General features: G+C 44.9%; 1 protein-coding gene across 1 annotated transcript in view; it reads left to right on the top strand.

The window, feature by feature from the left end:
* LCT (lactase) overlaps window positions 1-17,931 on the top strand; it is a 51,371-nt gene that overhangs the window by 18,137 nt on the left and 15,303 nt on the right. Inside the window, exons 5-9 of the mRNA XM_045825841.1 lie at window positions 772-850; window positions 4,131-4,854; window positions 11,484-12,129; window positions 14,458-16,008; window positions 16,677-16,945. Coding sequence (XP_045681797.1) covers window positions 772-850; window positions 4,131-4,854; window positions 11,484-12,129; window positions 14,458-16,008; window positions 16,677-16,945 — 3,269 coding nt within the window. The remainder of the gene's footprint in view (window positions 1-771; window positions 851-4,130; window positions 4,855-11,483; window positions 12,130-14,457; window positions 16,009-16,676; window positions 16,946-17,931) is intronic.

Below are 17,931 nucleotides of genomic sequence, written 5' to 3'. Positions count from 1 at the left end.
CTCAATATACAAAATTTTTTAGAGTGAATCTGATTGGTTGGTGTGGTTCAGGAGATTGTTCCTGGTCCAATTAGGTCAAGGGAAAGGTGGGGTCTATTAAGGTGTCAGGGGCTGAGGGCCACTAGACACTCTGCAGGAAGGGGTCAAGGGGCACGATTCTGGTGCAATGATATTCGGACCAGTCACCCTGAAAGGTCAGAGTATGGGACAGGTCACTTGTAACCAGTGCTGAGCTGGTTTCACAGACTTCATGAAACTTGTCCACCCTAACTCACCTTTCATAGCATAACAATGTCTGTTCTTAAATTCCATCCCTTTCTAAAGGTTAGAGTGGTTGATTTTATGTTTAATGTATAGTTTACTATAATTTTTTTTAAATCCACCCTTCTGATATTTGACTTCTTCTAAATAAATTGCTCTGTGTGTGGCCCCCAGACCAGCAGCAGCAGCATCACCCAGGCATTCCCTTTCTCGAGCCCCCTCACATCAGAAACTGATCCAAAACTCGAGTGGGCCCAGCCATCTCTGCTTAATAAGCTCTGCAGCTGATGCTGGTGCACACAGTTTGAGAACCACTGTTCTAAGTCATAAGAAGGTAAAAAACTGTTCCTGACTTCCTTAAATGCTTAGCCCATGGAGTTTTCCAGAGGGACTTAGAGCCATTGCTTGGAGGTGAGGAGTGTTATATAAGGTGAGGAAAACTATTGATTGCAATCATGTACATTGTTTGTTGAGCTTCAGGTAGAGTTAATTAAATGTCTTCTCTTACAGCCATCAATAAAGAGCAAGTGTTCACCATTGGGTTTGATGTTAATATATTCTTGAACTGTTTATCAAATTCCAAGAAAAGGTAAGATTAGATTTCTTGTCAAGCTACCGATAACTGGTATTTGCAGAATACTCTGCTGTTCTTTCACATGCGTAATCTCAGGAGACTGCTGTCATCTGCCTCTCAGGCCAGTGAGTTCATTGAGACATTCTAGAGAAAAGTGATGAAGGCTCAGAGGGAAAAGCAGGGAGAACCCATTTCTCCTGAGTCTTGCTGTGGGTCCAACATGGTTCTGGCATTCTCACCTGTCATTCAGCCACCTTGCAGTTCACACACCTGGCACAGCTGGGATTTGAACCCCTGCCTTCTAGTTTAAGAACCTGTGAGTCTGTGGCAGAGCAAGCTGGGGTAAAGATACATCTGACCATCCCACTGTGGCTACATGATCTGAGTAAGTAGGGTGAGTCCACTGCACATGTTTGCTCATGCACAGCATGGAACATCTTCCTCTGAGGAGACAGTGTAGATAGGAAAGCTGGCAGTTGCAGCAGGGCAGAAGCCTAACTCGGTGGCGTTCTCAGGACAGAGATTTTTATTTATGGCGGGGTTGCAAATAACTTCTTAACAAACGACTAGAGCATCAACATTTGTAAATGACATACTTGAAAAGAAAGAGCAGATTTGACGTTATCCCCATGAATATAGGACTCTCGCGCATTCATATCCCAGTGTGCTTCTTGAGTGAGCGAGAAAAGGACAATGTGGAAGTTCCAGCACTGGGTGTTCCCCAGCACCCCCAGCACTGCATGGGGGTGTGTCACACTTGGCAGCCCGGGCACCCTGTGTAAAGGAGTGACAAAGGCCAGCGGAGGCAGCCAGTTGGCTGCCCAGACCTTCAGCTAGAGCTCACCTCATTGTTCACCTCAGCAAGGCTCTGTCCGAGGTCATAAACTTCAGTTGCCACCATCTCTTGTACTTTTCCTCTCCCAGCTCTTGGCTGTCCTGTGTTGTAGCTCCTTCTGTTATGTAATCCTGTCAACTCAAATCCTGTCACTTCAAATCAGCATTCAGAGCCACAGGCCCTGAGCAGCTGCTACGTGCCAAGCTTTGTGCTGGGAGTGTGTTCAGTGTGATGAGCAAATAGGTCAGAACTGCTCCCTGACCACGCTTGGAGTCAGCCGAGGAGTTCTGGGCTATGTCTTTTCAGAAAGTAAAACTCAAGCGGTCATAATAAAAGGGGTACCTTGAGTGCTTAGTGATTATAAGACCATGAGATGATACACAACACCAGTTCCAAGGTTCTCTAACCCTTTGGTGATCTTTTGGTAATTTTCCTGAAGGGAAGACACGATTGGCTAATGTTCAACTGACCACAGCGGGGGTTGGGGGCACGGGGGTCCTCGCCTGGGTCAGTGTTGATGGAGAGCCTGCCCAGTGCAGGGGCAGGTGGAGGGGGCTTCCAGGAGGCCTAATTTTGTTTTCACACTTGAGAATTTTAGACCTCAGAGGTGAGACAGAGAGCCCAGAAGTGACTCTCATACAAGACTGTGGACTGAAACTCAGCGCTGCTCTCCAGAGGAGGGAGAAGAGTCTTGTCTGAGATGTTCTGAGGTGGCTTGAAGTGGGGGCAGGGTCGGCTGAAGGAGGACAGTGGAAGGGCTGGGCAGAGCCTGAGCTTTGTGTGCTGAATCTCTTCCCAAGCTAGGCCAACCCAGGACTCTGGCTCCAAGGTTCACAGGGCAGGCTCCGTTTTATCCAGGGGCAGTTTATTTACTTCCTCAAGACCTCTTTTCACTCAGGCCAGGACAGTCAGGGTCAGGGCACCGAGGCTGTGCACGGAGTGGGGTCACCTGTGTCCCTACTGTGCTCGAGTCACGCACAAGCTTTGGATAACTCACAACTGCAGGTCGTCATTTTCCCTTACCACTTTCCTAGCAAATGTGGATGATCCTTCGTAAAACAGAAGGTGCTTAGGTTGGGAAGGCCCAGGCTTCCCTTCATGGGAGGGAGGTCCCTCTGAAGCGCCCTTGTCACTTCTACCAGTTCTTCACTCTGCGCCAACCTAGGATAAGTGTCATCCCCTTCCCACCCCGATTCCCCCAGGTGTGTTCTCCTCTCCCGACCAGACACTCCCACCCGGACCGGCCCGCCCTCAAAGCTGCCCTCTGCTGGCAGAACTGCTGCAGGACATGACTCATTGGTTGGGAAATCAGTTTAGAGGTTTGATTTGAAACATTAAAAAACAAACATTTTCAAAGAAAACGAGAACATTTTATAAACTTTATTTCAGATATATTTATTTCTGAAATAAAGCATAACAAAATACATATGGACATCTATACATCCACACATATACATAGTGATACATGTTTAACAGCACAGACTCTGTGCTATACCATCTGCAACATATGTGATCAAGGAGAATTTTTCATTAAAAAACATGATATGAGTTCACTTACGTAATAAAGTCTGCAGATGGACAGTGGATATAATCAGCAGGAATCCAGGCTCCTATCTCGTGGCTTTGTCACCTTAGCAAGGTGTCTGCCGCATCGTCCGGCACGGACGCTTGTGCTGGGGAACCTTTGCTAACCAGTCCAAGGCAGAAAGCGGCCTTCCCTGCAGGACGTTTTTCCTCGCGTCTTCCTCTGTGGTGTCTCCACAGGAGCCTCTAACATGGAAGGAGGCTGGGCTGCCGTCATGTTCTCCTCCAGGCAGCGTGAAGAAGGGAGCTTGTAGCCAGTGCTGGTCTTTAACTGGGGCGCATCAGCAGAGCTGTACCAGTCGTTCAGTTACCGAAACATTTCTGTACCAGATGGCAAATAGCTGCTGGTTCCTGATGCCAAGTTACTCATTTCTTTAAGTCTTAGTTTCCTCTGTGGGATCAAGAGAAATAATTACAGTACTTATCTCATAAATTTACTATTAACATTAAATGAGATAACATACATACATTTTTATCACATTAGCTAGCACAGAATTAAGGCTCAATAAATTGAAGTCAACATTATTCTTAGCTATGTTTTATAAGCAATCAATTATAAGAGGAGGAAATTATAAGAGGAAAAAACTACAGTGTGGAAACCGACGGTGGGACTCAGGGTGGGCTGACGCGGAGAACAGCGGTGTTGGCACAGAGCTCCCACGCCTGCTGGAACCATGACGACTCAGCTCAGAGGGGTTGATGGTAGTAATTTCCCATCTACCAGTCACTTCCTGCCTGTGACTCTGCTGGCTTTCCACACTCAGTGTTTCTGGAATCTTACTGATTAAACATGTCACTGTTCATCAGCCTGGGGGCATTTGTAACTCAGAGTCATTACTTATTATGTTCTTTTATGTCACTTCAATCCCATATCAGGTCTCGTTCTCTGACTGACAGCCTGACCCTTCAGGCTGCCGAGCAGCGAGACTTCAAGACTGAAGCAGGCTCCTCGCCACCCAGCCCTGCCTACCAGAGAGTCTGGGAAAGGTTTGCTAATCAGTCCAAGGCAGAACGGGATGCTTTCCTGTGGGATGTTTTTCCTGACGGCTTCCTCTGGGGCGTCTCCACAGGGGCCTTTAACGTGGAAGGAGGCTGGGCTGAGGACGGAAGAGGGCCAAGTGTCTGGGACCGACCTGGGCTCCAGAAGGCCCCCAAGGGCCAAGCAACACCGAGTGTGGCCAGTGACAGTTACCACAAGGTGGACTCTGATGTCTCCCTGCTTCGTGGCCTCCGGGCTCAGGTCTATAAGTTCTCCATCTCTTGGTCCCGCATCTTCCCCAATGGGCACGGACGCAGCCCCAACCTCCAGGGTGTCGCCTACTACAACAAGTTGATCAATAGCCTGCTAGATTCGCACGTCAAGCCCATGGCCACGCTGTTCCACTGGGACCTGCCCCAGGCCCTGCAGGATCGAGGAGGGTGGCAGAATGAGAGTGTGGCAGATGCCTTCCTGGACTATGCAGCTTTCTGCTTCTCCACCTTTGGGGACCGTGTGAAGTTGTGGGTGACCTTCCACGAGCCATGGGTGATGAGCTACGCGGGCTACGGTACTGGCCAACACGCACCGGGCATCTCCGACCCAGGGGTGGCCTCCTTTAAGGTATTTTTCATCTTTGCAGCTCCTACTCATTGAAAGAGATAGGACATTTGGCCGGAAGAAAGTCATTTTATCTTCCCCTCAGCAAGTGTTTACTTTGTGTTTTTTAAAGAAAATCAGAAGGAGGAGAGGAACCATAAATTGTCGATCACTTTATTTTGTCCAAATATCATGCTGGCCCTTTAAAAATAGTTATTACATCCTCAGAACAGCACTGATGGATGAGGAAATTAGGGCCCAGGAGGAGAAACAGCTTGGTTATGATGACATCACTAGTGGGTCAGTGTGAAGCCAGAATTTGAGCCCAAGTCTACTTGACTCCAGAGCAAGTTTTCTCTGTCATCCAGGAGTCTTAACTGCAAGTGACAGAAACCCAATCCAAATTTAATTAAGCAGATAGAGAATTTATGAGTTCAGGAAATTGAAAAGTCTTGGTTTTACATGATCAGAGTGGAGCTTGATCAGACCACAAACGATGTTGCCAGGACCCAGTTTTTCTTCTCTTGCTCCTCTGGTTGGCTTTTTCCTTGGGCTACCTCGTGGCCAGGTGGCAGCAGCCCTGCTCGCATATGTTAAGACCAGGGGGAGAGAAAGCTGGCCTCTGTCTGTCACCCCCAGCAAATTCTCCATGTGTCTCCTGGTCTCAGTGTGGGTCACATGTGCCCCCTGAACCAGTCACTGTCCTATGCTAGGGGTCTGTGGGGCATGGACTGATACAGGTCCCAGCTTATCCCTCAGCACACTGGCTGAGAGGCAGGGAAGTCAGGGATGGGGGACGGGTTGGCTTTCCAGAGAGTTGGCAGGGTATCATTTCAACAAGAAGGGGATGTGTATAATGAAGGTAAAATTAACATGGATTCTTATGGCTTCCTTCCATCATTTTCCTTTTTCTTCAAGATCTCCCAGAAAACCCACCAGCTTTCCCTGGCAACATTCTTTAGGATGGACATGTTAGTCTGGCTTTCCCCTGCCACACTTCGTGTTTTGTTCCAAAATAAGGGTTTACTGTGCTCCATGCTGGGTGTTAAGGAGAACACACAACCCATCCCCCCGAGATGTTAAAACTTTTGGGGGAAGATGATACTAACACATGTAAGGAACCTGGAGAATCAAAACATCCAATTAGAGTGGGCTGGAATACTACAAATAAATGACTCAATAAAATGCCCAAGACTGCAGCACTTAAGACAAGATTTCCATTCTGCTCATGGTCAGCGAGTGAGCACACAAGGAAGAGAGGCACACATCAGAAAAGGGGAGGTTTGAACCTTTCTGTTTATCTCCTTGCTGAGAAACTCATACAAGCCTTTTCTCCTTAGGCTTCTTTTTTTAATTAAATTTTTTTCAATTACAAATGACACTCAGTATTATATTAGTTTCAGGTATACAGCATAGTGGTTAGACATTGACATAACTTACAAGTGATCTCCCCATTGTCTACTCCCCCTTGACACCATGCATAGTTATTACAATATTATTCACTATGTTCCCTGTGCTGTTCTTTGCATCTCCACAACTATTTTGTAACTGCCAATTTGTAATTCTTTTTTTAAATGTTATTTAAATGTTTATTTATTGATTTTTAGAGAGAGAGAGGAAGAGAGAGAGAGACCAGGGACCGAACCCACAACTTTGGCTTATTGGGATGACATTCTGCCTGACCAAGTTACCTGGCCAGAGCCAATTTGTACTTTTTTTTGAAGTAATATAACTTTAGACAATATATGTTATTGATTATCTATTACAGTTGTCCCAATTTTTCTCCCTTTGCCCCCTTCACCCTATACCCCCATTACCTCCAGCGCTCCCCCCCCTTAGTTCCTGTCCATGAGTCATGCATATAAGTTCCTTGGCTTCTCCATTTCCTATACTGTGTTTAACGTCCTTCTGTCTGTTTTGTACCTACCAATTATGCTTCTTAATCCCTGCACCTTTCCCCCACTCTCCCCTACCCCTCCCAACCGATAACCCTCCAAATGATCTCCACATCTATGATTCTGTTCCTGCTTGTTTGCTCAGTTTGTTTTTTAGATTTAATTGTTGATAGTTGTCAATCTACTGCCATTTTAATGTTCATAGTTTTGATCTTCTTTTTTTTATATAACTTCCTTTAGCATTTCATATAATAATGGCTTGGTGATGATGAACTCCTTTAGCTTTATCTTGTCTGGGAAGCACTTTATCTGCCCTTCCATTCTAAATGATAGCTTTGATGGATAGAGTGATCTAGGTTGTAGGTCCTTGCTTTTCATCACTTTGAATACTTCTTGCCAGTCTGTTCTAGCCTGCAAATCAGCTGGACAGTCTTATGGGAACTCCTTTCCAGATAACCATCTGCTTTTCTCTTGCTGCTTTTAAGATTCTCTCTTTATTTTTAACCTTTGGCATTTTAATTATGATATGTCTTGGTGTGGTCCTCTTTGGGTCTAGCTTGTTTGAAACTCTGTGCTTCCGGGACTTGTATGTCTATTTCCTTCACCAAATTAAGGAAGTTCTCCTTCATTATTTCTTCAAATAAGTTTTCAATTTCTTGCTCTTCCTCTTCTCCTTCTGGCACCCCAATGATTCAGATGCTGGTATGTTTAAAGATGTCCCAGAGGCTCTTTAGCTCATACCTGTTTTTTTTTTTTAATTCTTTTTTCTTCTTGCTATTCTGATTGAATGCTTTTTTTCCTCCTTATGTTCAAATCATTGATTTGAGTCTTGGCTTTATCCCCTCTATTGTTGATTCCCTGTAGATTTTTCTTTATTTCACTTAATGCACCCTTCATTTCTGCCTGGATCTTTTTTATGGTGTTGAAGTATCCAATCAGTTCCTTGAGCATCCTGATAAACAGTATTTTTAACTCTGCATCTAATAGGTTGCTTATCTCCATTTCATTTAGTTCTTTTTCTGGAGTTCTGTTTTTTCTTTCATTTGGGCCATATTTCTTTGTCTCCTCACTTTGGCAGCCTCCCTGTATTTGTTTCTCTGTATTAGGTAGAGCTGTCTTGATTCCCTGTCATAGTAGTGTGGCCTATTGTAAAAAAGATCACTTGTAAGCTGTACGTGGGGGAGACTTATCTCCAGGGTGGGGCAACATGTGTCACCACTCTCTGACTCTGTCGGGGAGGGCTCAGAGAGAGGACAATGCTGCTGCTTGGCCTCTGAAGTTTTTCCCAGGAGGAAGCTGTTTCCTGGCACTTGCCCAGTTGCCAGTCACTTCGTTTTCTCCCCAAATGCCATGGGTGCCCTTCCAGCTGTTGCCCTGGTGCTGAAGCCCAGAGATGATTAGTCTGCATAAGCCTTAAGTCCATTGTGGGTCTCTTAATATCAGTCTCCTGAGAATCCTTCTGTTTCTTTGCCACCCCAACCCCCCCTGGATTTTACAGCCCAAAGTTATGGGGACTTATTTTCCTGGCACTGAAATCCTGGGCTGGGTGGTTCGGTCTGGGGCTGGCATCCCTCACTCCCAAGGTATCCCTCCTGATTTTTATTCTCCACATGTGGATGTGGAACCGCCTGTACCATACCTCCACATCTCTGCCCCTCCTACCTGTCTGGATAAATGGCTTCTTTAAATCCTTGGTGTTGGACTTCCATACAGCTCAATTTTCTGACAATTCTGGGTGATACATGTTTTGTATTCTAGTTATAGTTTTTTTTGTAGTTGTGTGAGGAGGTAAGGTGTATTTACCTATGCCTCCATCTTGACGGGAAGCCCGAAGTCAATTTGTACATCTTAATCTCTTCACCTTTTCCACCCAGACCCTCAACACCCCTCCCACCTGGCAACCATTAGTTTCTTCTTTGTATCTATGAGTTTGTTTCTGTTTTGCGTTTTTAGATTCCACATATAAGTGAAATCATACGGTATTTGCCTTTGTCTGACAAATTATTCAGCATAATACCCTCTAGGTCCATCTATATTGTTGCAAATGATAGGATTTCATTCTTTTTTATGACTGGGTAGTATTTTATTGTGTATATGTGCCACATCTTGTTATCCAGTCACCTATTGATGGACACTTGGGTCTAGTTTTCTTATCCATTCAGCCACCCTATGTCTTTTGATGGGAGCATTTAATCTATTTATAATTCACTTATATTTAAGGTAATTAATTATTGATAGGTATATAGTTATTACCATTTTATTTTTCATATATTTTATCTTTTTTTCTTCTTAAACATAACATTTTTTGTAATACTGGTTTGGTGGTGATGAACTCCATTAGCCTTTTCTTTGTGAAACTATTTATCTGTCATTTGATTCTAAATGATGACTTTGTGGGGTTCTCCTTAGGCTCCTTATCCCTACAACATGTTCCTGAGATTTTTCTGCAGAGACTTCAGTGAGAAAACCTACTTCGCTTTTCTACTTCAATCATTCTCTAACTCATTAGTTAAAACATTATAATACCATTAAAGACAAATTTCAAAGAAAAGGTTTCTCTTATGTGTCTTCCAGCCTTGACTTCCATGCATTCATAGTGTAATCACAGTGTACACTTAATTTAGTACCAGTTCCTAAAAATAGACTTTATTTATTTTTTTTGCCCTGGCCTGGTAGCTCAGTTGGTTATAGCATTGTCCCAATATGCCAAGGTTGCGGGTTCAATCCACAGTCAGGGCGCATAAAAGCATCAACCAATTAATGAATAAGTAAGTGGGAGAACAAATTGATGTTTCCTTCTCTAGTTCTCTCTATCTCTCCCTCTTTCTTTCTTCCTCTCTCTCTCTCTAAAATCAATAAACAAAAAATATTAAAAAATAAAAATAGACTTTATTTTTTAAAGATTTTATTTATTTTTTTAGAGAGGGAGAGAAACATCAATGTGTGGTTGCCTCTCATGCACTCCCCACTGGGGACCTGGCCTGCAACCCAGGCATGTGCCCTGACTGGGAATCGAACCTGTGACCTTTTGGTTCTCAGGCCCGTGCTCAATCCACTGAGCCATACCAGCCAGAGCATAGACTTTATTTTTTAGAGTACTTTCAGGTTCATAGCAAAATTGAATGGAAAGTACAATGATTTCTTATATGCCTGTTACCCCTATTCATGCATAGCCTCTCCCGTACTCAACATGGCACGTTTGTTACAATCAATGAACCTACACTGACAAATCATAATCACCCTAGTGACCATTTTTTACTTGACACATTGTTATTAATTTTCCCTGTTCTAACACTCACAATGACCATTTCTTTTTTTATAAATATTTGTTTTTCGCTTACTTTCAATTATTTTTTTTAAGATTTTATTTATTTATTTTTAGAAAGGGAAGGGAGGGAAAAAGAGAGAGAGAGAGAAACATCAGTGTGCGGTTGCTGGGGGTCATGGCCTGCAACTCAGGCATGTACCCTGACTGGGAATCAAACCTGTGACACTTTGGTTCCCAGCCCGCGCTCAATCCACTGAGCTATGCCAGCCAGGGCTCACAATGACCATTTCTGATGGCTGACTAATATTCCCTGAGCACCCTGCCTGTCACTGACTAGTTTAGAAGAGAAGCACGCCTACCTTTTGGAAAGAACCACAGTTTACTGTTGGAGTTTAGGACATGGTGAAGCACTAACATTTGGGACATGAGAAGCACTCAAGAGCTTCACTTCCTAGGTATCTTTTAACATGAATTTCTTCAAAAGTGTCATCATCTTGAGATGATAAAAAAAAAAAAAAAGAAAGGGAGCAGAGCAGCAGTGACTTCTCTTCGGCACGCCCAAGCTTCCGCTTGGTGCTTTGTGTGTGCTGTCTCACCTAATCCTCCTCTGTGGATCCATAGGTACCTGCTTCTTGCAGACTAAGGAGCTGAAGTTGAAACACAAGATAGTCTGAGTTTAATGAGCAAGTTAGTGACAGAGTCGAGATTTAAATCTAAGCTTGTTATACTCCAGACACCCTGCTATTGCTCATTTTCTCAGGGTGCTTCACCAAGGAAAGCTGTTGATTCTTATAAGACTATCAGTTAAGTCTCCATAAAGATTCCTGGTCATGGTGTTTCTTCTTAGATTTTATTAACAGAAAGAAGAGCAGGTAATCTAGAAGAATTGTGCCCTTCTTTGTGTGCTAACTAAAATGATATCCATTCCCCATTAGTTGTTGACTAATTAGTCAAATACTTATTGGGAACAGAGGCAGAATAACATTGTGGGTGACAATAGAAGCCTGGAATCAGGCTGCTCTCACCTCTCCCTCTCTGGGTCTTGTTTCCCACATCTGTGTAGCAGTAATAACATATGTACTTGTCACATAGGCTGTTGTGAGGATTACATGAGAGAATTCATTAACCGTTGTTATTGTTAATACAATTGTTGAAGCTGTTGCTATTAACCTCTTGGTGGTGGTGTGGACTTGTTGACATTGTTGTCCGCATTGGGGGCACTGGTGCTGATGTTGTTGATGTCAGCACTGTCTGTACTGCTGACTTGTTGACACTGTTAGCATCAGTCTTAATTTGTTGATGTGCTTAACTTGTCGATGTATTTGACACTGGTATTAACTTGTTGGTAATTTATGACAGTGTTGGTATTAGTGTTGATGTTGACATTTTCAGTGTTGCTCTTGTTATTAACTTGCTGATATTGTCGACATTGGTGTTAATTTGTTGACATTGTTGTTGTTAACTTGCTCTTTCCTTCTTCTCTTCACAAGGTGGCTCACTTGGTCCTCAAGGCTCATGCCAGAGCTTGGCACCTCTACAACAGCCACTATCGGCCACAGCAGCAGGGGCGTGTGGGCATTGTGCTGAACTCAGACTGGGCAGAGCCCCTATCCCCAGGGAGGCCTGAGGACCTAAGCGCTGCTGAACGCTTCCTGCACTTCATGCTGGGCTGGTTTGCACACCCTATCTTTGTGGATGGAGACTACCCAGCTGCCCTGAGAGCTCAGATTCAACATATAAACAAGCAGTGTGGCAGTCCTATGGCACAGCTCCCTGAATTCACCGAAGCAGAGAAGCAGCTTCTGAAAGGTTCTGCTGATTTTCTGGGTCTGTCTCATTATACTTCTCGCCTTATCAGCAAGGCCCGTCAAGATACCTGCATCCCCAGCTATGATACCATTGGAGGCTTCTCACAGCATGTAGACCCTGCTTGGCCCCGGACTTCATCCCCTTGGATTCGAGTGGTACCCTGGGGTATAAGGAGGCTGCTGTGGTTTATATCCTTGGAATACACAAGAGGAAAAGTTCCAATCTACCTGGCTGGAAATGGCATGCCCATAGGGGAAAGTGAAAATCTCCTTGATGATTCCTTGAGAGTAGACTACTTCAATCACTATATCAATGAAGTACTCAAGGGTAAGAACAGTAGACATGCTGGTGACCGAAAGGTGGTCAGTACTTCTTAAAGTCTTCACAGTTTTGTTTTATGGGACAAAGACAGTTTCCCAAGTAAATGAAGCTAAAAAGTAATATTGGTAGTAAGAGCACAAGTCCTTCACATCAGCCTCCTAACTCTCCCCCTCAAAGGCCTCAGGTCTTCCTTTGCTGCGGCATTGTTAGTCCCTAGAGTGCCTGCCTTCTCAGGTCTGCCCGTTTGAGGCCTATTCACTCATCAAGCCTCATCATCTTTTAATGCACTCATTTAACAAATATTTATTAGCTGACTATTATGTGCCAGACATTGTGTAAGACAGCAGGAGTACAATTGTGAATAAAAAAATGTCTTCTCCCTTCGGGTACTCACAGTCTACAGAGGGACAAGGGCAGAGAACTGCAACACAGGGTGACAATGGCATTACAGGATGGTGCGAGAAGGCTGAAGATGGGACTCCAGTCCACTGAGTCTCCCTTCATTGCCCCAGCCACAGTGATCTTCAGCTCCTTTAACTGGCTATAAAGGGTCTACAGTCGTATCTACAATCTCATTCTTACATAACATACTGTTTCATATGTCTTTCTGTTACAAGTGAAAAAGAATGGTAAATAGGTTTCATCTCATATGTCAGTCCTAACCAGCTGAGAGTGGCTAGCTTTCTGCCTAGAGGTCTATGAAGAGAAGAGGTCTATTTCAACGTCTTGTCTAGACTTAGAGAGAAAGAGTTGATAAGTGGTACTTGCCCTGGGCACTGCAGTGAGGAATGAGACACAGCCCACTGAGGGCAGATCAGACACCCTCTCTTATTCTTCACTTGTACTCTTCTCAGCATCAAGCTTGCAATTCTATAATCTTCATAATCTTAGATCCATTTAAGACATGACTTCAAGTGATCCTTGGCACAGCGTAGGCAATCAATAGGGACAGATGCTTTCCTGCTTCCCTGAGATGTTAAATGATGTGCCCAAACATACTATGAGTGGAATTATAGGCCTATCTATTTCTGGCTCAGCTCTTCACCCTACCCTCTAACCTGTGAGGGTTTTGTTTCTCTTTATGTTCCCAGAGTCTGGCACAGCCTGGAGACAATGTAGGTGCTTACTGAATTACTTACTGAATGAATGAGTAGGAACTTTTCCTACCTTTTATACAACCAATGTCTGTTGAGAGGCCATGCGATCTGATAAAAACAAAGCTTAATACTTTGAGGACTCCCAATTGGAGCCCACAGCCATTGCTTTATTTTACCTCTTGTTCTTGGTTGACTTGCTAGACTGTCTTTAGTTTCTCACAGTTCTGGGGTCCAGAAGTCTGAAATTAAGAGGTCAGTAAAAGTGCTCTTCCTCCAAAGGCTCCAGGTGAGAATCCTTCCTCGCTTCTATCAGCCTCTGCTGACATCCAGACATCCCATGGCTTGTGGCTGCATCACCCCGATTTCCTCTATGTCTCTGTGAGGATGCCAGTTGTTGGATTTAGGGCCTACCTGGTCAATCCAGGAGGATCTCATTTTGAGATCCTTAGCTTAATTACATCTACAAAGACCCTTTTTCCAAATAAGGTTACAGTCACTGGTACCAAGGATTAGCTTAGACATATCTTTTTGGGCACAACCGTTCAACCCACTGAACCAGGGAATATATTTCTTTTTTTATTATTATTAAATCTAATTTTTTATTGACTTATTTTCTTTTTTTAAGGTTTTATTTATTTATTTTTAGAGAGGGAAGGGAGGGAGAGAGAGAGAGAGAGAGACATCAATGTGCAGTTGCTGGGGGTCATGGCCTGCAACCCAGGCATGTGCCCTGACTGGGAATCGAACCTGCGACACTTTGGTTCGCAGCCCGCGCTCAATCAAACTGAGCTACTCCAGCCAGGGCTTGATTTATGGAATATATTTCTTTAGTCTCTCTCTCTCTCTCTCTCTCTCTTTTAAACATGGAGTGCGTGCTCATTTTTTTGGTCAATATTGTTAGACATAAACCAGGAAAAACAAAAGCACATTTTTAAACACTAAATGATTTATGTATTATATATAAAACCAAGGAATCCTGATATTAGCAGATGGGGCACATTCTCTCCATTATTCATTTTAGGACAAGGATGCTTCTTTGGATTGAGAGTTATGGCCATAGGTATGGCCTGATGTTTTGTGGGAGTCTTGTGGATTTTCCTTATTCTTTCTGAGGAAGAAAAAGTATTAATGTTTTTGGAGTAACCCAAGTCACCTCCAAAACTTTCATGTCCAAAGGAAGACCTTTCAAAAGCAAACAGAGTCTTTAAAACAATACTATTTTTGTGTTTCCCCACAGCTGTCAAGGAGGACTCCATGGATGTTAGATCTTACATTGCTCGTTCCTTCATTGATGGCTTTGAAGGGCCCTCTGGTTACAGCCAGAGGTTTGGGCTGCACCATGTCAACTTCAACGACAGCAGCAAGCCAAGGACTCCCAGGAAATCTGCCTATTTTTTCACCAGCATCATTGAAAATAATGGTTTCCTCACCAAAAGTGTAAAAGGACTGCCACCACCCAATACAGCAAACTTTCCCCCCAAAATCAGAGCCCTCACTTTTCCATCTGAGGTGCCTTCCAAGGCTAAAGTAGTTTGGGAGAAGTTCTCCAACCAACCCAAGTTTGAAAGAGATTTGTTCTACCATGGTACATTTCGGGATGACTTTCTCTGGGGTGTGTCCTCATCAGCCTATCAGATTGAAGGAGCTTGGGATGTTGAGGGCAAAGGCCCCAGCATCTGGGATAACTTTACCCACACACCAGGTAGCAATGTGAAAGGAAATGCCACTGGAGACAAAGCCTGTGACAGCTATAACCAGTTGAATGCTGATCTGAGTATGCTTCGAGCTTTGAAGGTGAAGGCCTATCACTTCTCTATCTCCTGGTCTCGGATTTTCCCAACCGGGAGAAACACTTCCATCAACAGTCAAGGTGTTGATTATTACAACAGGCTGATCAACGGCTTGGTGGGAAGCAACATCTCTCCCATGGTGACACTGTTCCACTGGGACCTGCCCCAGGCCCTCCAGGATATTGGTGGCTGGGAGAATTCTTCCTTGATCGAGTTTTTTAACAGCTATGCAGACTTTTGTTTCCAGACCTTCGGTGACAGAGTCAAGTTCTGGATGACCTTTAATGAACCCACATACCAGGCATGGTTGGGTTATGGCTCGGGGGATTTTCCCCCAAGTGTGAAGGATCCAGGCTGGGCACCTTACAGGGTTGCCCACGCAGTCATCAAAGCTCATGCCAGAGTCTATCACACTTACGATGAGAAATACAGACAAAAGCAGAAGGGGGTCATCTCTTTGAGTCTCAGCGCACACTGGGCAGAGCCCAAGTCCCCGCAGGTCCCAAGGGATGTGGAGGCAGCTGACCGAATGCTGCAGTTCTCACTGGGCTGGTTCGCCCACCCCATTTTCCGAAATGGAGACTATCCCGATGCCATGAAGTGGAAAGTGGGGAACAGGAGTGAACTCCAACACTTGGCCACATCCCGCCTGCCAAGTTTCACCGAGGAAGAGAAGAGGTACATCAGGGGCACGGCCGATATGTTCTGCCTCAGCACCTACTCCTCCAGAATTGTGCAGCATACAACACCCAGGTTAAACCCACCCTCCTACAAAGATGACCAGGAGATGATTGAGGAGGAGGACCCTTCGTGGCCTTCCACGGCCGTGAACAGAGTTGTTCCCTGGGGGTTGCGAAGGCTGCTCAACTGGATCAAAGAAGAGTACGGTGACATCCCCATTTACATCACCAAAAATGGGGTGGGGCTGACTAATCCGGAGCAGGAAGACACCAGTAGGATATTTTACCACAAAACGTACATCAATGAAGCTTTGAAAGGTATGTGAGTGTTCATGACCCCCTTACAAAATCTTCCAACATCCGTAGGTCATGTGCCTGAAATAGTTTGATAGAGTGGATTAAAAAACATCAACAATTCTCTCTCCTATGTGCTAACTCCATAATTCTTCTCCTCTCTGGAGTTACAGAGCCCTTTGGGAATCTGAAAAAAAAAAAGCTATGATCATCTCCCCAAATGGACACACACACAGTCCCCACAAGAATGTTTTCACGGGCCCAGTCATGTGTCACTGAGCAACTACTGTGTGACAAGTTCTGTTCGAAATGATGGGGAAACAGCAGTGAACAAAACAGATAATTTTCTGCTGATGGGCTCTGAGCAGCCCCAGAGCAAGAAACTGCTCTCCAATTCACATCTGTGTTTAACTTTCAAAGGCGGCCGAGGCACTTAAATTTGGAACACATCCATTTACCCCAACAAAAGAGTTTGATTTTTACAAAGATCACTCATGAATACTCACTTGGGGGCATCAGTGCTGGCAGAAACAAAGACACAGGTGGTCTTGTCTGACAGGGCTACATCACCAGTGTGCACCAGGTGATTTAGGACTGCTGCTTGAGTTCAAGAGCCAGTACTTGCCTGGGTTTCTTGCGGTTCTTGCCATCCTGGGGTAAAGCTCTTCTCTTTCCCTTTGGAATGTTCCCAGCCTACAGGCTCGATGGTGTAGACCTCCGAGGGTATGCCGCATGGTCTCTGATGGACAACTTTGAGTGGCTGAATGGTTACACAGTCAAGTTCGGACTGCACCATGTTGATTTCAGTCAGGAGAGCAGGCCTCGCACGGCCAGAGTCTCTGCCAGGTACTACACGGAGGTCATTACCAACAACGGCATGCCGCAGCCCCGGGAAGATGAGTTTCTCTATGGTCATTTTCCCAAGGGCTTCATCTGGAGTGTGGCTTCTGCTGCATATCAGGTGAGGAGTTCAGGGCAGTTCAGCAACATCTGTTGCATACCTACTATGTGCCAGGCTCTTGGCTCCATGCTGGGGAGGGCGGGCGTGAGCAGGGGAATTTCACGGACTGTGGGAGGGAAGTGTGGGATGCCATCTGCAGAAGCTTGCAGGTCCTCTTCCTGGAGATGGGGTGCACAGGCAAGATGGGGCAGGGGGAGCCAGGGCAGAAACACTTTGCAAAGACATGCAAGTGTGAAGATTCTCTCCTTTATTTCTTACCTCGTCTCCTCCATGCCAGCAGTGTACTCAACGTGGCTATCACATGGGTTTCTCTGGCATCTTCACAACATCATACCATTGCCTTACACATGCCAAGTGAAGCTTACTGATACAGAAAATATGAGGGTTTTGTTTTTTCCTCACAAAAATAAAAGAGAAAAAGCAAAGAGGGACTTGCTCAGGCACAAGCTGTGGGTCACTGCTTCACTTCTCTTGCCTCGTTTATTTCCTCTGACACAGGAGGGGGGCCCTGTGAGCTCAGTGTGGCAGTTGGGCAGGTCAGTGACAGGGGCTGACCTGCCTCTGGGTGTGCTCTGCCCTTGGGTGTTTTCTAGATGACCAGAGCTGCTGAAAATATTTTTGAGATGTATGAATGTTAGCTACCCAGATGACCACACTACCAGGTTATAATGAATTCTCAGACCAAAGCTTTCCACATCCAGACATTTATTACCTAAACGAACAAAAACTGTTTGTGTAGCCGATTGTGTGGACTGCAGGAAACCCAGTTCTTGGCCCTGTTAGGTGCCCTGGCCAATACTTGACAGGGAAGGTTCACTTGGGGAAATGGGAGATTTCAGAGACAGAGTTCTGTAAATCTTATTTCAGGCAAACAGGATTCTCTGTAGCGGGGTTTTCCAGTGTGGCCTTACCAACATTTGGATGAATAGTTCTCTTTCCTGGGCATTGTAAGAGGTTTGGCAGCATCTCTGGCCTTGCCTACTGGA

Source organism: Phyllostomus hastatus, unplaced genomic scaffold (genome assembly GCF_019186645.2).
Source record: "Phyllostomus hastatus isolate PE091 unplaced genomic scaffold, TTU_PhHast_1.1 phas_scaffold_60, whole genome shotgun sequence".
Classification (NCBI taxonomy): Eukaryota; Metazoa; Chordata; class Mammalia; order Chiroptera; family Phyllostomidae; genus Phyllostomus; species Phyllostomus hastatus.
The sequence above is the reverse complement of the archived record's forward strand: the minus strand, read 5'-3'. Positions and strand labels throughout refer to the sequence as shown.